Below are 22,937 nucleotides of genomic sequence, written 5' to 3'. Positions count from 1 at the left end.
TGGATGAAGGGAAGAGAGCAAGAGGGGAAAGTGACGATCGCCAAGCCGGTTGGGACGAGAGCGATGAGACACGTGGTGTAGTGAAGAGACGTCTACACGAGATAGAGCACATGCGGTTCCACGCTAATTTAATCAGAGACCAAAATAAGCCAGATACTATGAATAGAAACACAACAATAGTACATTAAACAAAAGGCTGTGAATGTTATGAATCACACTGAGCTGGCCCCTCAGTCTCTGCTCTATTTAAAGTAATTCTCTCACATCATACCACACATTCATAAATACTGAATGGAGTCATTTTCTTGCCGACAGCGTTACCAGATTATAGCTTTGTGGAAAGATCACGCTGATCATGATGCTCTATTTCATCTTGTTTGCAAGAATTTAAAATTTTGGGTCCCAAAGGTGTATTCCTAACAATTTTCCAAGAATTCCCCGTATACTTGGAAAAACCAGTGAACAAGGAGAGAAGAAGACCCAGTCTGTGCTCATGAGACTGTAGCCCAAAAGACACACACTTGAACAGAAATATAAGTAACAGCTGGATCAGTTCAGCAGATGCTCTCTGGGAAAATAATATGCAACTCTACCAAGATAGAGGAAAAAATCTTGACATCCACACATAAAATAAACAAAGGGAGGAATCTGCATCCTTACTTCACTCTTTTCACTTAGAAATGTAAGAGGTCTCATTGTCCCCGTTTGAGGCAAAGGAAATAGGAGACAAAGTTTTACTGACAGATGGATTTAAGGTCTGGCCCTGAGGCGTCATTATCTTTCAGTTCCTGGTTTGTCGTCACACTGTCTGGATCCATGAGGAATAACAGCTGTAGACTGTCAAACACTTTAATAATTTAGCTTTCAGATCGTTATCTTCTGCAGTTGCTGGACGTCATTTGGTGGAGTTTTGTCGTTAATTTTCTGGCACTTTCTCTATTTGATCCTTCCAACGCCTACTTCCCTTTCTCATCTGCCATCCCACCCCCCTCCTCCATCATCTTAATTTTCTCCCCTTCACCGTCTGCTTCCTCTTCCTCCTCCACCCTCTTGGCTCCCTTCCTCTTCTCCCTCTTCCAGTCCTCCAGCTCTTCTCAGGAGCGACTGCACCAGCTGCCCTTCCAGCCCACCATGGATGAGCTCCACTTCTTATCCAAGCACTTTGGCAGCACAGAGAGCATCATGGATGACGATGGGGGCCGCTGCTCTCCCCACATGCGCCCTCGCTCCCGCAGCCTCAGGTTAGACACAGCAGCGGCGCTCATGAGATTAAACAGCAGCGTCTGCTGCCCAGCGCACTGTCCTCTTTTCAGAGGCACTACTTAAAAGCAGATTTGCCGGGTCACCAGTGGTTGATCTTACTGCTTTTATGTAACATCTTTGTTTTTATCGTTAAAGAGGCCTTTAACCAATAAAAAAATATTTTAGCTTATATAGGATCACAAGTCAGAATATTTTTAATTGGACATAAAATCCATGCAGAAAACATCAGTTTTAGGCTCATGACCTGTTATAATTTTTACGTAAAAAGTGATCTTTTGTTGGATAGTTTAAAAAAATTAAGCTTTTTGGATGAAGTATACAAATGATAATCCTACTGGAGTAGATTAATAATGCATAGGTTATATAATCACAATATACTCAAAGTAAATAAAGTAAGTAAAAGTACTTTTGTGTCAAATTACACTTTTCAGAATTTGATACATGACAGTAACGGATGATAATTATGATTTATTAACATGTAGATCTCATTATTGTTGCAGCTGGGGATTTAAATACTTTTAAATGGATTTATAATAATCCAATAATCCTGATAATCCAAAGCTTTAAGATAAATAGTACAGAGTTCAGAGTACAATACTTGCATCCAAAATACATAAAAAGAAAGCAGCATGACACGGAAGTACGAGTACATTAAACCTCAGTAAAGTCATGAAGTTAATACGTATATAAACCAATACTGTCTTTTAGTATTGATTAGGTATTAGAGTATTGAAATGCCAACAGTTTATGGGCAAAACACCTCTATAAAAAACAAAATGTCAGTAATGTCTTAGTTAACTTTTCATGTATAGTCAACACAAATAATTTTGAAAACTATGATTGAATTTTGTCTTTTGGTGTGAATAATTACTTTAGTTCGAATCACTCCCATTTATTGAAAACTATCCACTTTTTTTCATTTTACAGTGCGTCTTGAAGCCTATTTTAAATGTATTTCAGATATGTCGATTATAGCATTGATCTCATTATATAACAGTTTTCAGCCCTTGCTTTGGAAAAGCTGAATTTTTTCCCCTGTGTCCCTCTGCAGCCCAGGACGCTCCTCCTCCTGCTACGATAACGAGATAGTCATGATGAACCACGTGTACAAAGAGCGTTTTCCAAAGGTTGGACACACACACACACACTAACACAACATACACACAGAGACTTGCAAAGAGCCTTCACGATAACATCATATTCTGTTTAAATGCACACAATAGTAAACTTTTGGAGCCTTTTCGGTGCTCAGTTACTAATTAAAAACAGTCAAAGCTCTGCAGTTTGTGATTGAACATTATCAGAGATCTGTGTATGCAAATGTTTTATATCCTGCATCCAAAAAACTGGGAAAGAACCGTAACCATGTGGGCTGCTAAACCATAGCAAACAAGATTATGAGAACGTGCCAAGCTCCATTCACCCCGTCAGTGTGAATATTACGTTTATTCAGTGCATGTAAAAATACCGCTCCAGTTATGAACAGTGAAATAAAGCCGGTCGGTGAGGTCGGTATCAAAAGGAAAGAAGCTGAAAGCTTTGACAGTGATAAAAATCAAACCATAGGAAATTGAGCATTATAGTTTGGAGTTCATCTGCGGTAAAAGCTCTTTGGGCTTGTTCTCACACAAGTGAAATGAAAAAAAGAAAAAGACATTGTGCTGAAGTCTGACTAAATCAGCAGAGCCACGCTGTCTGAATCGCAAATGAAACGGCTTCCTGAACTTTCTCTCGCATAAATCCGGCCGAGCTAAGAAAATAAATCTTTTCCTAAACCTAATCTCCTCTGCTGTCTTCTTACGCCACCTTGTCCCCCACCAGGCCACGGCTCAGATGGAGGGGAGGCTGGCTGAGTTCATCCAGGCTTACTTGCCTGAAAGTGTTCTTCCGCTGGCCGATGGAGTCCTCAGCTTCATCCACCATCAGATAGCAGAGCTGGCCAGAGACTGCCTGGCCAAAGCTCGCGAAGGCCTCATCACCTCTGTGTACTTCTTCGAGCTACAGGAGAATCTGGAAAAGCTGCTTCATGATGTGAGTTTTTGGCAATCGCCATCTTGTTTTTTTGAAACTGGACGTCCCTGGGTTTGACCGAGAAACTGAGGAACGCTGCGCACTCATAAGTAGCAACTTGCTGGTCACATTGTAGCCACACACTAAATCATTTCCTACTAAATAGGACCATAATTTACAAAATTAACATCATGCTGGATTTAATAAGACTTGAAGTTGGAGATTAAGACCACAAATTCATCAAGAAAGTATTTACTAAGGCCCATTTTCTTTACTCAATGGGACTTCTTTTTGCAACCAGACAACTTAACTGCTCCTCTTCACTGGAAAAGGTTTAAGGCACAGTTTACCCCAGCTCCACTGAATTTTAGCATCTTTTATCTATTATATAAAGCATGTGTTGTATTCTTAGTACAGTGGCTTTGTCATAAATAGGAACAGATTCAAAGGTGACAGCCAGTAGCTTTTTCGGGATCGTGTGGATGACGGTACATTTAAAATGACTTATAGAGGAAAAAAATACCAGTGCTGTTCTCTGAGAGTGGTCAGTAGTGGTGAACATCATAGAGAAATCAAGGGGGGGACAGAGACTTAGAGATGTACTGTATGGTAAACTGAATCAAGACTGCTTAGAACTGAAGATGATGCTTGCATATACGCAGTGTTGGGCAAGTTACTTTGAAAAAGTAATTAATTATAGTTACTAGTTACTTCATCAAAAAAAGTAATTGAGTTAGTAACTGAGTTACAATATTCTAAAAGTAATTAATTACTTGAAAAGTAACTATTGCATTACTTAAAAAAAACCTCTGGGGTCCAGGGTATAATTGGCCATTTTTAACTACTTCTGATTTCCCCTCCACATTTCACCTTTAAAAACTATTTACTTTGCCTTGTTTGGTATCATCCTTTTCAGCACAACCTCACGTGTCTGAATTTACAGTTATGTTTTCATTTTGACATACTGTATTAACACAACTGATCTAAAATCAGACAAAAAACATAAAATCAGTAGAAAAAGTATATTTTTACTGTAACAACCAAACATGTTTAATGAATCATATTTCATAACTTTAAATGCAAATATAAATTGTCAATTTTAAAATCCTATGCACAAGTTTTGCAAACAACAAAGTTATTTGCAGCCATTTACCTTTTACCTTGATTTTTTAAATAACCATTTCAAACTATTTACAGAACAATCAGCTCTTCTGCATTCAATAATATGCCACATATTTGTGCCACTCCAAAACAATAATTTCTGTCCACTATAAAGGAGAAAATCACAGCCTGATACCTGCAGGTCTGACAGCAGCAGGTGTATCACTCCTTGTTGCTTTGTCATCTTGAAGTGGTCATGTGATTGGCTTACCACGACTACTTTATTCTTCCTCAGTCAAACAGCAGCGATTCATGCGATTGTTTTGCCCCCTTAGCTCCAGGTGTTGTGCTAGACAGTGATCATGATTACCGCAGTTGCCATATGGAAAGTGTGCAGGTCATATATGACTGTAAATCAAGAGAGTGCGCTCTGATATGGGACATAAGACATAAGGTACATCTGCACTAAAGCAAAGCCTGCTTTATTGTTCTTCTAGACATTAAAGAGGTCCCAAATTTACAAAAGAAACTACATGCTGTGCTTAATATGACTCGAAACTAGGGACCAAAACCACGAACTCTACAGGATGATGTTTACTGAGGTCATTAAATCAAATGAGCTGCAAGTTCCTTTCCTCATATATTTCTATGCTAGTGGACTTCCTTTCTGCAGCCAGATTAGTCGCCCCCTGCTGTTCATTAGAAAGAATGCAAGCCTGAAAACAGCCATTTCTATGAAATTAAATAAAAATATAAAAATTAGACTTTTTTCATTTATATTTGTATTAAACAGTTTCTTTTTCCATAGAATGCCTTTTTTTCAACAAAAGTATTCAAATAGTGAGCAGGAGAGAAAGGTGAAGCAGATGAACTGCATAAAGATTAATTTGTAGATACGCTTTGTGAGTAAACATCAATAAAACAGATCATGAGCAGATCAGGTACAGGTGATGGGGATATGTGAAGCTTTGCAAGATTTGTGATTAAGTGATTCACCTCAGGTCTTTTTAATTAGATTCAAACACACAAAGCCTTTGGCGAGAGCCAAATTGGAGGCTAATTGTGCATGTGATTTGCCAGAGAAGATAACAGGTATCTGCGAATTTCATAGAGCCCATCTTTACAGCTTGATTAGATTGCTGTGATTACCCTGGGTTGCCTGGATTAGGTTTGATTGGATCAGCTTTTTGATTATGTACCTTCGTGCCTCCGTCTGTCTTTTGACTGACAGATTTTCTCTGTCTTGTGTGCATGTTTTATTGTTGTCAGATGTCACTTTTTGCAAATGTTAAAAATGCTGATGCATATCTGTCTTTCTGCCTCTCTGTGTGTCTGTACGTCAGGCATTTGAGCGCTCGGAGAGCTCCGAGGTAATCTTTGTCACGGAGTTGGTGAAAAAGCTTCTGATCATCATCGCCAGACCTGCAAGGCTTTTGGAGTGTCTGGTAGGATCACACTCACACTTATCAGTATTTACCCACCCATCGACTGCTGCGATGATCACAATCCTCCTCCAGCCCCATGATTCATCACAGAACTTCTCACAGCTCCTGTGACTCGAGGCAAATTGCTTTATTTTTAAAAAGCAATCATCAGCGCAAAAACATATTTGTAGCCCCTTATGAGCATTTTAACAGTCTGATTTTATACACAGCAGGAATGTGAAATGAAAACAAGCAAACCAGTCTAAGACTTGGTCCAGTCTGTCTGGATGGCGGAGACATTTGCATTTAGATTAAATTTGCCTTCCCAGAGTATGGCTAATACCAGGCAGTAGCCCCCTGCTGCTCGGCTGCCTTCCAGCCTGCCTCAAACATACCGTGACCACGTTGTCGTTTAAAGTTGAAGGATGTCTGTGTGTGTGTGTGTGTGTGATATGGTTTTTGTCTATGGAGCCTGCTGTGACTTGGTGTTTCGTAAGAGGATATCAGTTGTGCATCCCTGCATGAGTCATGCCAAGCTGACGTGGTTCTTGATTGTGAGAGACAGCTCAGACGGTGACGTGGAGAATTGATTCATTGTTCCAGTCTCTCCTGGCGAGCACGCCTAATTGAAAATTAAATTATTCTTTACGTCAAACTAGTTTATCTGAAATCATAACTGTAAAAATAAGCCGAATTTAAAATCCTTCTCTTCACATGCAAAGTCCTGAGTGGTCATATTTTAGAGCGTGTGTGCTTCGTGGAATGGGAGGCAGATTCTTCCGCTGTAAGGCACCTCTCCTCAGGAACCAGCTCCCAGTTTAAGTTCAGGAGACAAACACATCCTCTCTGCTTTTAAGACTCATAACTTTTTGATAAGACTTGTAGTTAAAGCAAGATTAGGTGATATTAGTGGTTTTGCTACAGGCTTATGCTACAGAGTACTAAACTCCCTCTTTTTTACTCACAATGCATTTCTATGCCACTACAGCTTGTCATGAACTTTTTCTTTCTCTTTTTTCTCCCATAGTTTTGCCGCATTTCTTGTTTGTCAGCTCTTCTTTTTTGTCTTTTCTTTAATGATTCTCAGCTGAGAATCATTAAAGCGATGATTAGAACTTCCAGTCAATGAATTAATTAAAACAGATGAATGTGAATTTCAAAATCTTATCTGGTTTTCATATGAACCTATTTTCAGTGACATCAGCTTCAATGCCATGAAATTAACTAGGCTTCGAATTCTTTTCTTTCACTCTTATTTGCCAGATTTTTCAAGTAACCTATATTTGACAACAGCTTAATAAAAGTGGAAATTCTGTTTTTAGTGTGCCACAAAAATATTTTTACTGGCCCCCATATGGCGCCCTCTATAATAAAAAATTCTGGAGGCGCCCCTGCTTTTCTTTACCTTCACACCCCCTCCCCTACCCCCACCACCTACAAGTCACACCTAATGGCCACTACACAACCTAAAGCACTTTGAAACTACTGTTTGTTGTGAATTGGCATCATATTGATCTTCTCTGTTTATGCACAGCAGATTCTCAAATGTGACACGTGGTATTAACTTTTGCAAGGAAGACGAGCTGATGCTTCTTTTCCCTGCCCCGTTCTGACCACCACCATCAGTTCCTCAGTAGCAGCACAGACTACAAAAACAAATCCTGGGCTGATCCAGAGGCAGTCATTCATGAAATGACTTGGATATTTTATTAAATTCACAACCAAATGCCAGGATAACTCAAAGGAAAATTAAATCACCACAAATCACTCTAATTTAATGTAGCTGATTGAATAATTATTGGATGAGCTCCAAAACTTTATACCTGATGACATCAGCTACTCAGGTTTTATTGTTGTTCTCTGCAGGAGTTTAACCCCGAGGAGTTTTACCATCTGCTGGAGGCAGCTGAGGACCACGCCAAGGAGGGTCATCTGATGAAAACAGATATCCCTCGTTACATCATTGGCCAGCTGGGGCTTACTCGAGACCCGATTGAAGGTGGGTAGAGGAACTTTAAACAATTAACAGGTTTAAACAGGGCCTATTATGGACATTTATGAATTTATAGTTTTATCCCTAGTTTTATCACAATTCCAAATTATTCTTATTTATATCATGCTGGGCCTTGCTGTTGCCACTCATATCATATGATGCCTGATACAAGACATTTTAGCTTGTCTCCAGTGAGGCCTGTCCCACAGTTTGGGAACCACTGCATTAAGCCAGCTTTCTTGGTATTGGCTCTTTCTCATAAACAGAAGGTTTAAATAACAGATGTGTGGCACTTCTGGAGTCTCACATATACCAGTCTGTAATCTGAGCTTGCATAACTACTGGCATGTTTATTATAAGCTCAATAAGAGCCCTTTTATATGACATAAATAAAGGAAAGCAAAACAAGTCTCCTTATTAGAAAATAAAATGACTACCAGATTTTTTTGATCAAACATGTGTTTGTCATCAGATATGGTTTACTTGGAAAGTTATGACAGCGAGGGACCAGTGACACCTGAAACAGATGACTCCACAGAGGTGAGATCCAAAATGTTCCCCAGTCTGGTCGTTTCTGCTGGCTGAACGTGGCTGAAAGGTTGTTGAAAATGTTTTCATCTGCTGATGACTTGGCAAACAGGCTGGTGTCCATTCAATTAGCTCATTTGCACTGAGGCTGTTGAACCCGGATCCACCCCTTCCTTGAATCACATGGCCTCCAAATTAGGATAAGCAGACAAAAAACTATAATAAAAAACAGGAAGGAGGACATAGGAAATGCCTGGAGCAGGTTCTGCTTATCTGTGCAGACAATATAAATGTTCATCAGCAAAGACTAATTTAACAGGTGACAAAAATGATATAGAACGTGCTTTCTATCCTCCCACTGGATCATATTTAATCTTTGCATTGTGATCTTTGATCCACAGGGTAAGATGAGAGCAATGAAACCACCAGGAGAAGCAGACTTCCAGACCATCAAGCTGATAAGTAACGGAGCATATGGGTGAGCAGAGCTTTTCTCCCTCACATATGTGCTTTTTTTTCCTTTACAAGCACACAGAGCCAGTGAAAATAAAATGGTCAAACTGCATGCCTCTCTGGCTGTGTCTGCATGTGAACCAGCGCTGTTTACCTGGTGCGGCATCTGGAGACACGGCAGCGATTTGCCATGAAGAAGATTAACAAGCAGAACCTGATACTGAGGAACCAAATCCAGCAGGCCTTCGTAGAAAGAGACATTCTCACCTTTGCAGAGAATCCCTTTGTCGTCTCCATGTTCTGCTCCTTTGAAACACGTCGGCACCTCTGCATGGTCATGGAGTACGTAGAAGGTGAGGACAGGTCTACATGTGCAAAACAAAAAGTAACCCAATCAGTGACAGTCGTTTTACAGTTTACAGTCTGTCTAGCTAATATTTTAGCAACATTTTACATTATAGTATTTAAAACTGGAAAATGCATTTTCTGAAGAAACTGCTGTGTGAATGCTGCTAGCTGAATGTTTTGAGCTGAAATGAAATAATTGCTGAATGTTAAGTTAAAAATGTTGAATGAGATGAAAAATGCAGAATTTGTCACCTGAAAGTGCAGAACGGTTGAAAACTGACGTTCACACAGAAGAAGAAGTTGAAAAGTAGCTGAACATGTTTAAAATATAAATTAGAAAAAGCTAAGTAATTACAAAAGAAAATTTAGAGTCAGAAAGCATCTGAATTAATATTAAAAGTTCATATTCTTTTAATCACTGAATGACTGAAATGCGATCCCTCTATTTGGATCCACACAGTTTAAAAAGTTTAAATCTCTGAGCTTTGGAAAGAGAACAACAATGGCTACATTTTGAGGGTAAAATGATGGCTGTAGAGCAAACGCTGTTGACACAGCAGCAGTTAAAACAGAAGTTTTTAAGATTAATCTTGGCAGAGGGACAGACAGAGCTCATTTAAGGATGCAGGTGTGAGCCTGGCTGCTATAGTGACTCCAGCCAGTGGCACCAGAACAGAAAAGTGACTCTCAAACAAATGCTTCCAAAGACAAAACTACAAGTTGTATTGACAGAATTCCTTCACCGTGAGCGGCAGCAATGTCGAGTCTACACAATTCTCAGTTTTCATGCCTGTGGAGTTTATTATATGGACGTGGTGACAGTGTAAAGACAGCCTGTACTTCTGACTTTTAGACAAATTTTGGGAGCCGACTCTACTCTTCTATGGAAGAGTTGGATGTAGGAGGCTGTGCATTGGTGACATTTATGAAAGAACCATACCATCTATTACAATAATAATAACATTGAATGAAAGAGGGCAACAATGGCTACGTTTTCAGGGTAAAACGATGGCTGTAGACCAAACAATAGCGTACAAAAAACGTACGGAAGATGAAAAGTAGAAGAACAATACTGTGGATGCTTAATCAGCATCCACACTAATGATTGAGGCTATGGAGCACATATGTTTTCTAAGCCAGCGGTCTCCAACCTTTTTTGCGCCACGGACCGGTTTATGCCCGACAATATTTTCACGGACCGGCTTTTAAGGTGTCGCGGATAAATACAACAAAATAAAACTAGTACCGGTACCGAAAAAAAGAAAGTTTATTCATAACACACGTGAAAAGACCCAGGAAAACCGAGTAAACGATAACAAAATAACGCTGAAAACCGATAAAAACCATACATTTCACACCTGAGCCTCAACTCCCGCGGCCCGGTACCAAACGACTCACGGACCGGTACCGGTCCGAGGCCCGGGGGTTGGGGACCGCTGTTCTAAGCTGTTAACTGGTTAGTGAGCTAAATGTTCCTGTTTGTATACACCATAACCTAAATCCCACCGTATATTGACTGAACTGAATATCATGACACATTTCCTTAAATGTAAACTCAGTGTGCTTCCCAAAGTGGCACAGTTATCATGTGCAGGCCTGTGGAAATGGTTTTGAGTCTGTTTTTGAGACACAGTAGTAATTGATCTGAGGTCAGCAGGCAGCTTGTTCCAAATAATAGGACCAGAGTAACTGAAGCGCTCTCAGCAGATTTAGATCTGATTCTGGGAACAAGTGAAGGATCAGCACCTGCTGACCTGAGAGGTCTCATTGGGTTATAGACACTGAGAGCTTTTTGAAGAAGTAAGGATTTCATTTATTTATAATCCTCTATTGGAGACTCGTTTGATGCTTCTGTTTAACTAATGTCATTATTACTACTAAATATAAGTGATAAAAGGCTTTAACAAGACGCTCTTAGAAAGATGTAGCACATTTTGGGGTCAACTTGAAAGAAAGGAAGATGTGAAATGTAGGTCGGTGAGGTCAGAGGTCAAAGGTGACATGATATTTTGTAACATTTCCTAAATGTTCCCAATACAATACAAAGGCAGCAGCAAACTTATGAAAGTTTGACCTTATTTGACCTTATTTGGTCAGAGGTCCAGTGTAGGTTCCCTGTGTGCCTGTATGTTGTCAATACAAACAATCACAATAAGAAGCATAGTTTTAAATAACTATATAGCATTACTATGTGTGCTTGTCAGCCTAAATAGGAGTCTAGCACAAAAGCCACCAGGAGCCAATCATTGTAACTTTTGAGTACCCGGGACACTAATCAAATATTGAATTGTGTTGGCAGGTGGGGACTGTGCCACCCTGCTAAAGAACATCGGGGCTCTGCCCGTGGAAATGGCACGCATGTACTTTGCAGAGACAGTCCTAGCGCTGGAGTACTTACACAACTATGGCATTGTGCACCGTGACCTCAAACCTGACAAGTAAGATGGAGCTAGTTTCTGTCACACAGGGGCAAAGAGAGCAAGCGCCAATTATTTGCTAAGATGTATAAATAAGGTTTAGACTGCTCAAATGTAACTTTTGTCTTTCTGTTCTCAGCCTCCTAATTACCTCAATGGGCCACATCAAACTGACTGACTTTGGCCTGTCGAAGATGGGTCTGATGAGCCTGACCACCAACTTGTATGAAGGACACATAGAGAAGGATACTCGAGAATTTTTGGATAAACAGGTATGACCAAAGCGAAGTCAGATACACAGCCATTTACTCAGATCTTAATTTGTTTAAATAAAGTCTGACAAAACATCTGAATTTTACAAATGAATAAAACTCTCTGCTATATTAAAACTAAGTATCGAGCGAATGTGAGTCAATTTAAATTAATTGTACTGTACACATCAGGACAACTGTGTGTGTGTGTGTGTGTTTTATTTTATCAGCATTAAAGTGTAGACTACAGTATGATCCAAGCAAGTTTCACTATAAAATTTCCTTTGAATGCTGCATTTCCATGTAAAGATATTCCCTGCCATTGTGTGGCAGGTGTATCTGACAAATATGGCACAGTTGGCACAACAGTAGACCAGCCTTTCCTTGGTTATAATAATTTCTCTTTCAGGAAAGGCTTATATTTCCAGGGCTTTTATTCAGCACTCGCTTTGAATTTAAGCCTCATTATTTCACGTGCATTCATCACGTCGACCACATATGTGTTAGGATTCAGTGCATGCCCATCTGCACATGAAAAAACACCCACCGGGGCTTTCATCTTGTCTTGGCATCTTTGAGGTGATGGCTTGGCTAAGCATAAATATGCATGCTCCCCACATGCTGTGTGTTTCCCGCTCTGTGACGACTGTAGGAGCGACTGTACGGTTGTAAATGATGAATACACGATTCAGTTAGATGTGAAAGAAATGTTATTAGCAGCAAAAATGCACATGCCTGTAAGGATGAGTGGGTCCCAAGTAATTCACAAAAATCGGAGGTCATAAAATTTAAGAAACGACCGATTGCTGCTTTACTTTAAGGTGTGCGGAACTCCAGAGTATATCGCCCCAGAGGTTATTCTTCGTCAGGGTTATGGAAAGCCAGTGGACTGGTGGGCGATGGGCATCATCCTGTATGAGTTCCTGGTGGGCTGCGTGCCTTTTTTTGGAGACACTCCAGAGGAGCTGTTTGGACAGGTCATTACAGGTGAGAGATCAAAGTATCTCAGTAGAAATAGCATCATTGGACACCGAGCACAGCTGATAAGTAAAACAAACTGTTAGTCATGTACCATCCACCATAATCTCTCTCTCTCTCTGTCGGCTTGTTTCTGGTAGATGACATAGTGTGGCCAGAAGGAGATGAGGCTCTTCCTGTTGATGCCCAGCACCTGATCTCCTCTCTTCTGCAGACAAATCCGCTGGTTCGATTGGGCACAGGTCAGTCTCCTACAGCAGAGCTTCTGGCTTCTCCAGGATTCAGATGAAATCGTGTAGTGATTCCTCACCACCTGAAGTTATTTTCTATGTGCATTCATTTAAATTTGAATCAGACTTGACGCAGATTTATGCATCACAGATATTTTATGGTTCCAATATTTTTGCACTATTCTAACCATATTTGTTTACTCTCAGCTGTGGTAATAATTGATTTTTCCGCTCAGACCTCTCTGCTAGTTTTCATTCACTCTTTAGTCCAGTGTATGGTGTAATGCTTACATGTGGAAATGATGTAGGCTCACCAGCCACTTCATTTGGTACGCCTGTTCAACTCCCACTTAAAACATCTAATCAGCCAATCACATGGCAGCAACTCAGTGCATTTAGGCATATAGACATGGTTAAGGTAACCTGCTTAAGTTCAAACTGAGCAAACTGAACATCTCTATGGTTTACAGCAAATGGTCTAAAAAGAGAAAATATCCAATGAGCAGCAGTTCTCTGGGTGAAAATGTCTTGCTGATGTCAGAGGAGAATGGCCAGACTGTTTTGAGCTGATAGGAAGGAAAGGGTAACTCAGATTGTTACAATCAAGATATACAGAAAAGCATATCTGAATGGACAACATGTCGAACCACCAGCAGCCAAGACCACACCTGGTGTCACTCATGTCAGCTTAATAACAGGAAACTGATGACTGGAACAGGAAACCGGACAATAGAAGATTTGAAAAAACGTTGTCTGATGTAATGAGTCTCGATTTCTACTGCATGGGATCAGAATTTGGCATAAACAGCATGAAAGCATGTACCCATCCTGCCTTTTACCAACAATTCAGGCTGGTTATGGTGTTTCTTGGCCCACTAGAGACACTATTTTAAAACAGTGCTAATTGAGAATTGTTTAAAATCCTCAGCCTACCTATTGCTGCTGACCATGTCCATCCCTTTATAACCACAGTCTACCCTTCACCAGTCATCTTCTGATGGCTGCTTCGAGCAGGATAACAGACCATGTCACAAACTTCAAATCATCTCAAATTAGTTTCTTGAAGTTGACAATGAGTTCACTGTAACCACATGGCTTCCTCAGTCACCAGGTCTTAATCCAACAGAGCCCTTTTTGGATGTGGTGGAACAGAAAGTTGAAAAATCTGCAGCAACTGTGTTATGCTGTCATGTGAACATGGAGAAAAATCTCCAAGGGATGTTTCCACCACCTTGTTGAATCTATGCCACAATAAATTAAGGCGGTTCAGAAGGCCAAAGGAGTCCAATTCAGTACTGGCAAGGTCTTGCTAATAAAGTGGCATGTATATTTATTTACATTTGAAGATACACTTGGGAACCTTCCCTGAACAATTCTGTAGCAGTGTGCTTGAATAGTTTGCTTCTATCCCACTGCACACTTTCTGAGCTACTTTTGTTTTACATCTCGTTCTCCTTTGATTTTTAGCTGCAACATTATTCTGCAAAGATTAAGATGAACTTTTCTGAGAAAATGCAAAAAATTTGAATGATTCCTGATGTGTTTGAATCCTAAAATAGAAATGCCGCAGCCTGATGTGAAATCTTGCAGTCTTCTGTGGTCCACTCAAACTTTTAGTCACAGTTCCAGTTGGCCCACCAAACTGAGATTTTTTGTGTTTTCTTCTTTGTGTTTTCACAGTCTCATTGTGGTTTCCTGATGATTTCATTGTTCAGGCTGACTTCCTGTTAACAGCTTTCCTTTATACCATCTGATAAACCTTACTGTACTGGTCTGTTTTCTCAGCAGTGAAACAAGACACTGTATATGCTTTTGTCTCTATCCAGGACTTTTATTTGTAGTTCAGTTGTTTTTTTGTGGGGGTTTTTACTGTGCTGTATTAGTACTTTCATCTAAGAAATGCATATGAATACTTCTTCCACCACTGCACATCCCTCTTGGGTACACCTAACCCTGACTGGAGCTCGCTGACCTAGAACAATAACTGTCATCGTGCGCGCTGGCTTACGGGTTCAGTTTACCCAAATAAGTCAGCTTCATTCAGGGTAGAAATGCCTCCACATGCTTGAGGGCTGCTATTACTACCTGTCTGTCATCGCGCTCCCTCATTCTCTCTTTTTACATCCACCTCCTTTCCTTTGCTCTGCCCCGAAGGTGGTGCTTTTGAAGTGAAGCAGCACTCATTCTTCACTGAGGTGGACTGGAACAGCCTGCTGAGACAGAAGGCAGAGTTCATCCCTCATCTAGAGTCAGAGGAAGACACCAGTTATTTTGACAGTAAGTTCCCCTTTGGGAATGAAGGAATGGTATTGAAGAGAATGAATTCCAGCACAGATCCTTTAAACCTTAGGAATTTCTTATTCTTGGAAACAGGTCAAGGTCTTTAACTCTCCCATGTAAATGTTAGCATAAAGCACATTCAGTCAGCAGTGGCTGACTGAATGTATATTACTTCTCACCCCCAGCTCGTTCAGAGCGCTATCACCACGTGCATTCATACGATGAAGACGATACCAATGACGACGAGCCTGTGGAGATTCATCGCTTCTCGTCGTGTTCCCCTCGCTTCAGTAAGGTCAGGACCTAAACTTTTATTTTTCTGTCAGCATTTATTCATCAGTCTACATTCAAATCAATCAAAAGAACCCAAATATTTACTGTTATGCTGCACCGATGTGAAGGTATACAGCAGTATGGAGCATCTGTCTCAGCTGGAGCATAAACCCCATGGCGTGACTCTACGGGAGCACAAGGTCCCCAGGGAGGATCGCTTAGCCAAGAGAGAAAGCCTGGGAAGTGTCACCCTCCGAGATAAGAGCTGGAGGACTGGCTCACCGGAGATGTGAGTAAAAGCACAGTTAATAAAAAAGTGCTATCTGTGTTTGCTAGACAATTTCCGTTTGTTTTTGATCTTCTACCTGAGTTCATTGGCATTGAAAGTTTATTTCAGAATATAATTGTCTTTGGTTTTCAGGAAGCGTTTATCCTGCTCAGAGTCCTCCTTCACTGAGAGTGATTCCAGCCCTCCGTCTGGGGCACGGAGGCGCTTCTCTGCTCTTATGGATTCTTACCGATTGGCCTCCCCTCTGGAGTTGGACTCTGAGCTGCCTGTCCCGGGCAGACAACCTCCAGTGAAGGCCAGGGGAACGTCTCTGGAAGGAGCCATGGGTACCATCTCTTCTCAAGGCGACCTGAGGGCATTCCTTAAAGAAAGTAATGGCTTTGCAGCTGCCGGTAAGACGAATGAGGGAGCATCTCATGACTTGAACAATTTCATTTGAAAACATATATTTCCTATCACCTTTCATGTCTCTGCCTTATTACAGACAAACTGTTGAGACCTGCTGATGCATCACTGCCCCTGCCAAGCAGTGCTACCATTCTGGGGCTCCCAGACCCACCGGGGACTCGTGGGGCCACCACAGACCTGGTGCTGCGAAGAGTTCGCCACCAGCAGCTCTCGGAAGGAGAAAAACGCAGCTCAAGACCAGGAACTAAAGTTATCAAATCTGCCTCTGCCACTGCTCTGTCTGTCATCATTCCAGCAGGTAAAGGCATTTCTTTTACTGCATTAACAAAGACATTTTAAAAAATAGTGTTTAGAAATGAATCTTTTGTGCTTTCTCTCCTCAGTGGAACAACACGGTGCATCCCCTCTGGCGAGCCCCATGTCGCCCCGCTCCCTCTCGTCCAACCCTTCCTCTCGTGACTCATCCCCCAGCCGAGACTACTCCCCGATGGTCAACATCCTGCATTCTCCCATCACCATCCACCGCTCTGGGAAGAAGTACGGCTTCACCCTCCGAGCTATCAGAGTCTACATGGGAGACAGCGATGTTTACAGCGTGCATCACATGGTCTGGGTGAGAGAGCAAAGCAAACAGGATGCAGAAATCTTGATTTCTCCCTTTAAAGCAATGCAGAAACAAATGTGATTATTACTATTTATTCGCATAGCGCCTTTAATGTGATTCTGCAGAACAGCCCATGCAGAGTACCATACAGTATCTGAAGGGAACTGGGCTAATATACTGATGTTTATTTGTTCCAATCACAGCATGTGGAAGATGGAGGTCCGGCTCAGGAGGCTGGACTTAGTGCTGGTGACCTCATCACTCATGTAAATGGAGAGTCAGTCCACGGTTTGGTCCATACAGAGGTGGTGGAGCTGATCCTGAAGGTAGGAGAGATCTATCCATCTAAAATAAAAACAATTTAAAAAACATCTATCTATATATTTATGTACTAATATAAATCATATAATTGTGCATCAACTGCAGAGTGGGAACAAGGTGACTATTACAACAACTCCTTTTGAAAACACCTCCATCAAAGTGGGTCCTGCCCGCAAGTCCAGCTATAAATGCAAGATGGCACGACGCATCAAGAGGACCGGAGCCAAGGACGGACAAGAGTGCGTCACTGCAGCATTCCAAGAAAACGTATCCCTCTGTCATTTAGATGATTTCACTCTAGTCATTCGGCTTTCTGTTCATCTTTCAGTAAGAAGCGCAGCTCCCTGTTCAGGAAAATCACCAAGCAGTCCAACCTGCTCCACACCAGCCGGAGCCTCTCGTCTTTAAATCGCTCCCTGTCGTCTGGAGACAGTCTCCCGGGCTCCCCCACCCACAGCCTCTCTGCCCGCTCGCCCACTCAGAGTTATCGTGGCGCTCTTGAATCCCCGCACCTGGGTTAGTATTTAAGGCGACCAGCACGTGTGCCTGTTATAATCTCGTTTAAAAGCAAAAAACAATTGGGGGGTAATGCGATGGAGGAAGATGCGTGTAATGTCTTGCCTGTGCAGTCCAGTGGGGAAGACTAAACATTAATCATTTCTCTATTAGTTATTGGGGAAGGAAATACTTTGAGTGTTTTTTGTTACTAACACTATATTTAGTATAATAAATTTTTTTGTGCTAGTTCACTAAAACAGTTTCCTAATAATAATGAATTACAGTAGTCAAGTTAGAAGTAATGAATTCATTAACTAGCTTTTAAGCATCATTCTGAAACAGGATGTTTCTAATTTTAGAAATACCGCACAAATGACTAAAGGCTTAAAATACGCACTGAAGGACATATCTGGTCAAAAATGACTCCAATATTCACTGTGATATATAATCACAGTGTTACTGGAGGGCAGGGTAATGCCATAAAAGCATCTGGTAAGACATAATGTTTCTAAGATTAGGGCTGAGTACAATAATGTCATTTTATTTGAATTTAGAAGCAGGAAATTAGAGGTTGTGCAGGTCTTTAAGACATGCCTGTACTTTAACTAAACGATTTATATCATCTGGCTTAATGAATAGATAAAACTGGGTATAGAAATTAAAATGTATGGAGTGTTTTCTAGTAATATTGCCTAAGAGAAGCATATATAATGTTCAAAAGAAACTTTGTTTTGAGAAAAAAATAAGGTGAAAGAGCTGCGTTTAACATTGCAAGTATGTTTCATGTGTTTCATCACACTTATACTTTATATAATTTAGCCTACAACTCAAGACACATGAGTAGAAACACACACATATTCATTTTATTGTGTTGGGAAAAAAATATTCAAATATTCTTCTTTTTCCTCAGGTACATCATCCCAGAGCAGCTCCCCGGCCTCCAGCACCCCTAACTCACCTGCAACCACTCACCACATGAGACCCAGCTCCCTACATGGGCTGTCTCCCAAACTTCACCGGCAGTACCGCTCGGCTCGCTGCAAATCTGCTGGCAACATCCCATTGTCTCCCCTGGCTCACACCCCGTCCCCGACCACCTCCTCTCCTCCACCTCTCACTGGGCACACGGTAGGGAGCTCTAATACCACGCAGATGTTTCCTGCCAAGCTGCACTCCTCACCTCCTGTTGCCCGCCCACGTCCCAAGAGTGCGGAGCCACCCAGGTCCCCTTTGCTGCAGCGGGTGCAGTCTGCAGAGAAGCTAGGAGCACAGATTTTGCCTTCTTCATCATCATCATCGCCCTCTCCTCTGACAGGGGGGGTGTCATTACGCAAGCATAGCCTGGAGGTGACACACGGGGACTACAGGAGAGAGTCCTTCCACTGTGAGCACAGTCTACAAAGTCTGCTAGAGATGGAAGGAGAGAACGGACCCGCTCCCCCATCTCCTTCATCATCATCCTCCCCCTCTCCTCCTATGGGAGGGGAGGTTGGAGGCCTAAAGCCTGTGAGACGTCTGGGAAGGCAGGAATCGCCACTCAGCCGTGACACACTCTTAACAGCAAGAGAGAAAGAAGTCCAAACCACAGAGTCTGAGCTTGCTGGGTCACAAACTGAGAGTGCAGCTTCTAAAGCAGAGTCTAAGATGAGCGTCGTTGACACATGTAAAACGTTACTTCCTGCTGAGGTTGCAAAGAGTCATGGATGTGGAGCTGCAGTTGAAATCAAGTCCAGTGCTTCATCTTCAGAGGTTAAGCCTGGTTCTGGGATCAAAGCTCCAAGTTCAAGCCTTTCCGGTTCTGAGGCAGCAACTTTTAAGAGTAAACCCAGCGAAAAAATGTCTCCTTCAGGCACATCAAAGGGCCTGCTAAAGCAAGACTCCAAGCAGCAAAGTGCACAAACAGATAGTGGACCTGCAACAAAAGCTCAGGAGAAGACTGAGGAGAAGGCAAAAGGCCCTTTAGCTGCACACAAAGGGACCTTTCAGAAAGCACCTACAGAGCAGCTCAAGCAGCGTAAAGGTACAGACACGATAGAGAAAGGAGCAAGCTATAAAGCTAGTGATACCACCAAGCTCAAAGGACCTACACCTGTAATTCCAAACCAGGGTCAAGCCCACGCTGCAGCCAGATGCAAAGAGGAGAAGCCAACAAACAGAGGAGTCAAGGAGGAGAGGCAACACCTGGAGGTCCTGGAGGAGAACCCCATGTCGCCTTCCTCGAATGCAGCCTCACCCGCCTCGAGCAAGTCACGGCCCATGTCTCCAGGGGATAAAGCCAGCTTCGTTACCCAGCTCACAAGCGTGGCCAAAACAGTCCTCGGGCCTATGAAGGGGGGATCACAAGAGGGAGGCAAGGTAAAAGACATATCCAAGTCTGGCGAGGAGAAGCGGGGAAGCACTGCAGGAAAAGGAGAAGCTTCGTCTGTCAGTCTCCGCCGGGGGGCTCAGACAGCAGCCAGCACTATCCAATCTGATAAAGGAAACATTCGCAGCTCTAAGCATCACTCGTGATAAGAGCTTCAGAGGGAGTGCGATTGTCCCATGCAATGCCTTTTTAACTGTAGCATCAAGCTAACATATCATGAATTTACACGAAATGTAAATGGAGAGACATGCTGAAAAAAAGACCAAAAAAGATGACAGAACAAAGTTGCATCAGCTGACTCCTGCTGGAAAACATGTGCACATGGTGTCCTAATGTAGACCTGTGTATGTACTGTATGTTCATCACATTATGTTGTATATAGTACAAACAAATGCATATGTCTGAATGCATGTCTAACACTGTACATGGGAAATGAAAGAATATTTAAAAAAATTTAATTATACAGCAGACCTTAAGGTAGAGAACACTGTGAACAACTTTTCAACTGAACACAGCCACATGTGCAGACAGGTCGAGTCTGTTATCCTTGTATGGGGGTCCAGTAGTGCCAAAATTATGTTCATGTGTTTGCCGTGTGTGTCGATTTCACATGTGACTAAATATTTTTTATGTCATTTCAAAGACTTAACTCGTAGCAGGAAGAAAAAACTGTGAAAGACAGAATTGATTTTTTAAATGCTCTTATGTAATAGCATTTTTATTGTGAGTCAGCTTCACAATATGTTGAAGATTACTTTCTGTTATGGATCTCAGGCTCTGGAACAATCTGTGTAAGGTCCTTCCAAACAGCTGATAATTTTAAATAACTTTTGGAGACCCAACAAATTGTGTTTGCTTTTAGTCAAATTTGAGGCGTTACATAGTTTTTGTCAAGTCTCCTGTGAAAAATTTCTTACTGCTTGTTTACTCGGTTGCTGTTTGTTTCTATTTGTGAATTTTGATCAATTTATTTTTTACACTTGGGTTTACATTTCATGTTATTTATTTATTTATTTTAAATTAATTTTGCCTTTCATTTATGCTTTTCTTTTAATATTTAAACAGTTTTTAAACATCTCCTATTTCTTTGCTTTTAGAAACTCTTGGGTTTATTTTGCAGTTTGCTTTAGGTCATTATCCAGCTGCACCGTGAAGAGCTGTCTGATCAGTTTTGCAGTGTTTGTCTGAAACCGAGCAGAAAGCATGTTCCTGTACACTTCACTAAATGCATCCTGCTGCTTCTTTCAACGGTCACATCATCAATAAACACTAGTGCCTCAGTTCCACTGACAGCTAAACATGTCCATGCCATAACACTGCCTCCACCATGTTTGACGGATGATGTGGTGTGCTTCAGATCAGAAGCTGTTTCTCTTTTTCTCCTTATTTTTCTTTATTGATTATTCTGATCCTTCTGTATTTCATATTTGTAGGCTTTGACAACCTTCACAAAAGGGTTCCTAGAAAAGAAATCTGCAATCATTCACTTCATTTGTGTTTGAAAATGTCACAAAAGCTTATGGAGCTAACTGTATGCTGGTTTCTACGTTTTGTATTTCTGCCCTGGACTGTTTCAAACATAACTTGACATGTTAAGCAGACATAAGCAGTGAGCATGTGAACATAATTTTGGCACACATGCCTCATTTAAATGGGCATTACATTACATCGGCTCTATCATTTAGTTCAGTATGACACGAACTGTATTTTCTTTAGTCTTTAGTTACTAAAAGGGATCAGACACAGAAAGGTTTTTCATATGTCGTGCACTGGGGAGGGGGTCAAACAATCCTGAACTCTGGACCAAGATACTGGAATGGGGATCAGCTTGTTTGTTCCAGATGTGTTTAAGGGCTGGATTTTGAGACACTGGTGAGGTGATCTTGCACTGGGACGCTATGCAATGTGTTAATGATGTGAGTTTTTCTCTGTGTGTGTCCTCAATATTACATTTACATTGTGCTCTAGATGAGAAAAAATAAGGGGAAAGGGTTGCAATAAGTCAAGCATTTGGTTTAAATAGCTGTCTCTGCTGGTCATAGTGAAATGTGCAATTACATATTTTAACCTATTAAGTGAATATATAAGTGTGCTCAGAGTGTGGTATGGAGACAAAGTGGAGACAGAAGCGTAATGAAAGTACAACTTAGAGGAGATTTTGTGGTTTCACTCGCTCTTTGTTATTTATGCAGAAGTACAGTTTATAGTGTAATAGGTGTGAAGGAAAGTGCCAGTGTTTTCATTTAGGGATAATGTGATGTTTTTGTTGGGTTTTTGTACTTAAATGTGTAACAATATGCAATCCAAAAGTGCCCAGTTCCATAAAACTGAGCATCCTCGTCAGTGAAACCGTAGTAGGTTGTACACAGGAGTAGATCTGTCAAGAGGATTTTAGTGTTAAGGTGATGTTTATTGTTGTGTGTTCAAGTGATCTTGATAGATTTTGGACTCCAGGTCCAAGACCTGGTTTAGACTGCCACCTTGTGGATGAACTAACTTGACACCAGAGGACCTGAGGTACACAAAAAAAACTAGTGAACATTTAATGAGCAGTCTATCTTCTGCCTGTGGATCTTTCTAACCCACACATTATAGTTCTGATTGATTAATGATGAACATCTTTGAATCAGATTTATATGACGTTTAGATGTTTAGACATTAAACAGTGGTGGTTTATGTGTGATGTGAGGAAAAAAATGCACTTTATGTTGTGTCAAACTTTTTATTTTTTCTTATATTTTTTTCTATTTGTTGTAGTTAGTAACTTTGTATTTATTTCAAATTCTGATTTACTACTAATATTAGTTCATGTTCTGACGCTGATTACGTTTAGAATGAGAAATTTACCAAATCTATGTGGCTAGCCCATCCTGTGCAGTTTTGACTAGTCTTTCTATTAAGTC

General features: G+C 41.2%; 1 protein-coding gene across 4 annotated transcripts in view; it reads left to right on the top strand.

Annotated features, from left to right (window-relative positions):
* The window catches only part of LOC102289600 (microtubule-associated serine/threonine-protein kinase 1), a 50,333-nt gene extending 28,110 nt beyond the window's left edge, over positions 1-22,223 (top strand). For all 4 annotated transcript variants that reach the window (XM_005926696.3, XM_042220259.1, XM_005926695.3 and 1 more), the window contains 22 exons: positions 1,081-1,241; positions 2,315-2,390; positions 3,085-3,294; positions 5,718-5,819; positions 7,665-7,797; positions 8,264-8,331; positions 8,721-8,797; positions 8,917-9,125; positions 11,420-11,558; positions 11,677-11,809; positions 12,610-12,775; positions 12,907-13,008; positions 15,151-15,273; positions 15,462-15,571; positions 15,678-15,838; positions 15,971-16,230; positions 16,323-16,544; positions 16,630-16,859; positions 17,054-17,176; positions 17,277-17,410; positions 17,500-17,687; positions 18,580-22,223. In XM_005926696.3, the coding sequence (XP_005926758.1) occupies positions 1,081-1,241; positions 2,315-2,390; positions 3,085-3,294; positions 5,718-5,819; positions 7,665-7,797; positions 8,264-8,331; positions 8,721-8,797; positions 8,917-9,125; positions 11,420-11,558; positions 11,677-11,809; positions 12,610-12,775; positions 12,907-13,008; positions 15,151-15,273; positions 15,462-15,571; positions 15,678-15,838; positions 15,971-16,230; positions 16,323-16,544; positions 16,630-16,859; positions 17,054-17,176; positions 17,277-17,410; positions 17,500-17,687; positions 18,580-20,180 (4,728 nt within the window). In that variant the 3' untranslated portion in view covers positions 20,181-22,223. The remainder of the gene's footprint in view (positions 1-1,080; positions 1,242-2,314; positions 2,391-3,084; positions 3,295-5,717; positions 5,820-7,664; positions 7,798-8,263; positions 8,332-8,720; positions 8,798-8,916; positions 9,126-11,419; positions 11,559-11,676; positions 11,810-12,609; positions 12,776-12,906; positions 13,009-15,150; positions 15,274-15,461; positions 15,572-15,677; positions 15,839-15,970; positions 16,231-16,322; positions 16,545-16,629; positions 16,860-17,053; positions 17,177-17,276; positions 17,411-17,499; positions 17,688-18,579) is intronic.
* Positions 22,224-22,937: the final 714 nt, after the last annotated feature.

Source organism: Haplochromis burtoni, unplaced genomic scaffold, assembly GCF_018398535.1.
Source record: "Haplochromis burtoni strain Fernald_Lab_line unplaced genomic scaffold, NCSU_Asbu1 Contig_45, whole genome shotgun sequence".
Classification (NCBI taxonomy): Eukaryota; Metazoa; Chordata; class Actinopteri; order Cichliformes; family Cichlidae; genus Haplochromis; species Haplochromis burtoni.
Note: the sequence above shows the minus strand (reverse complement) of the source record. Positions and strands in the feature narration are given on the sequence as shown.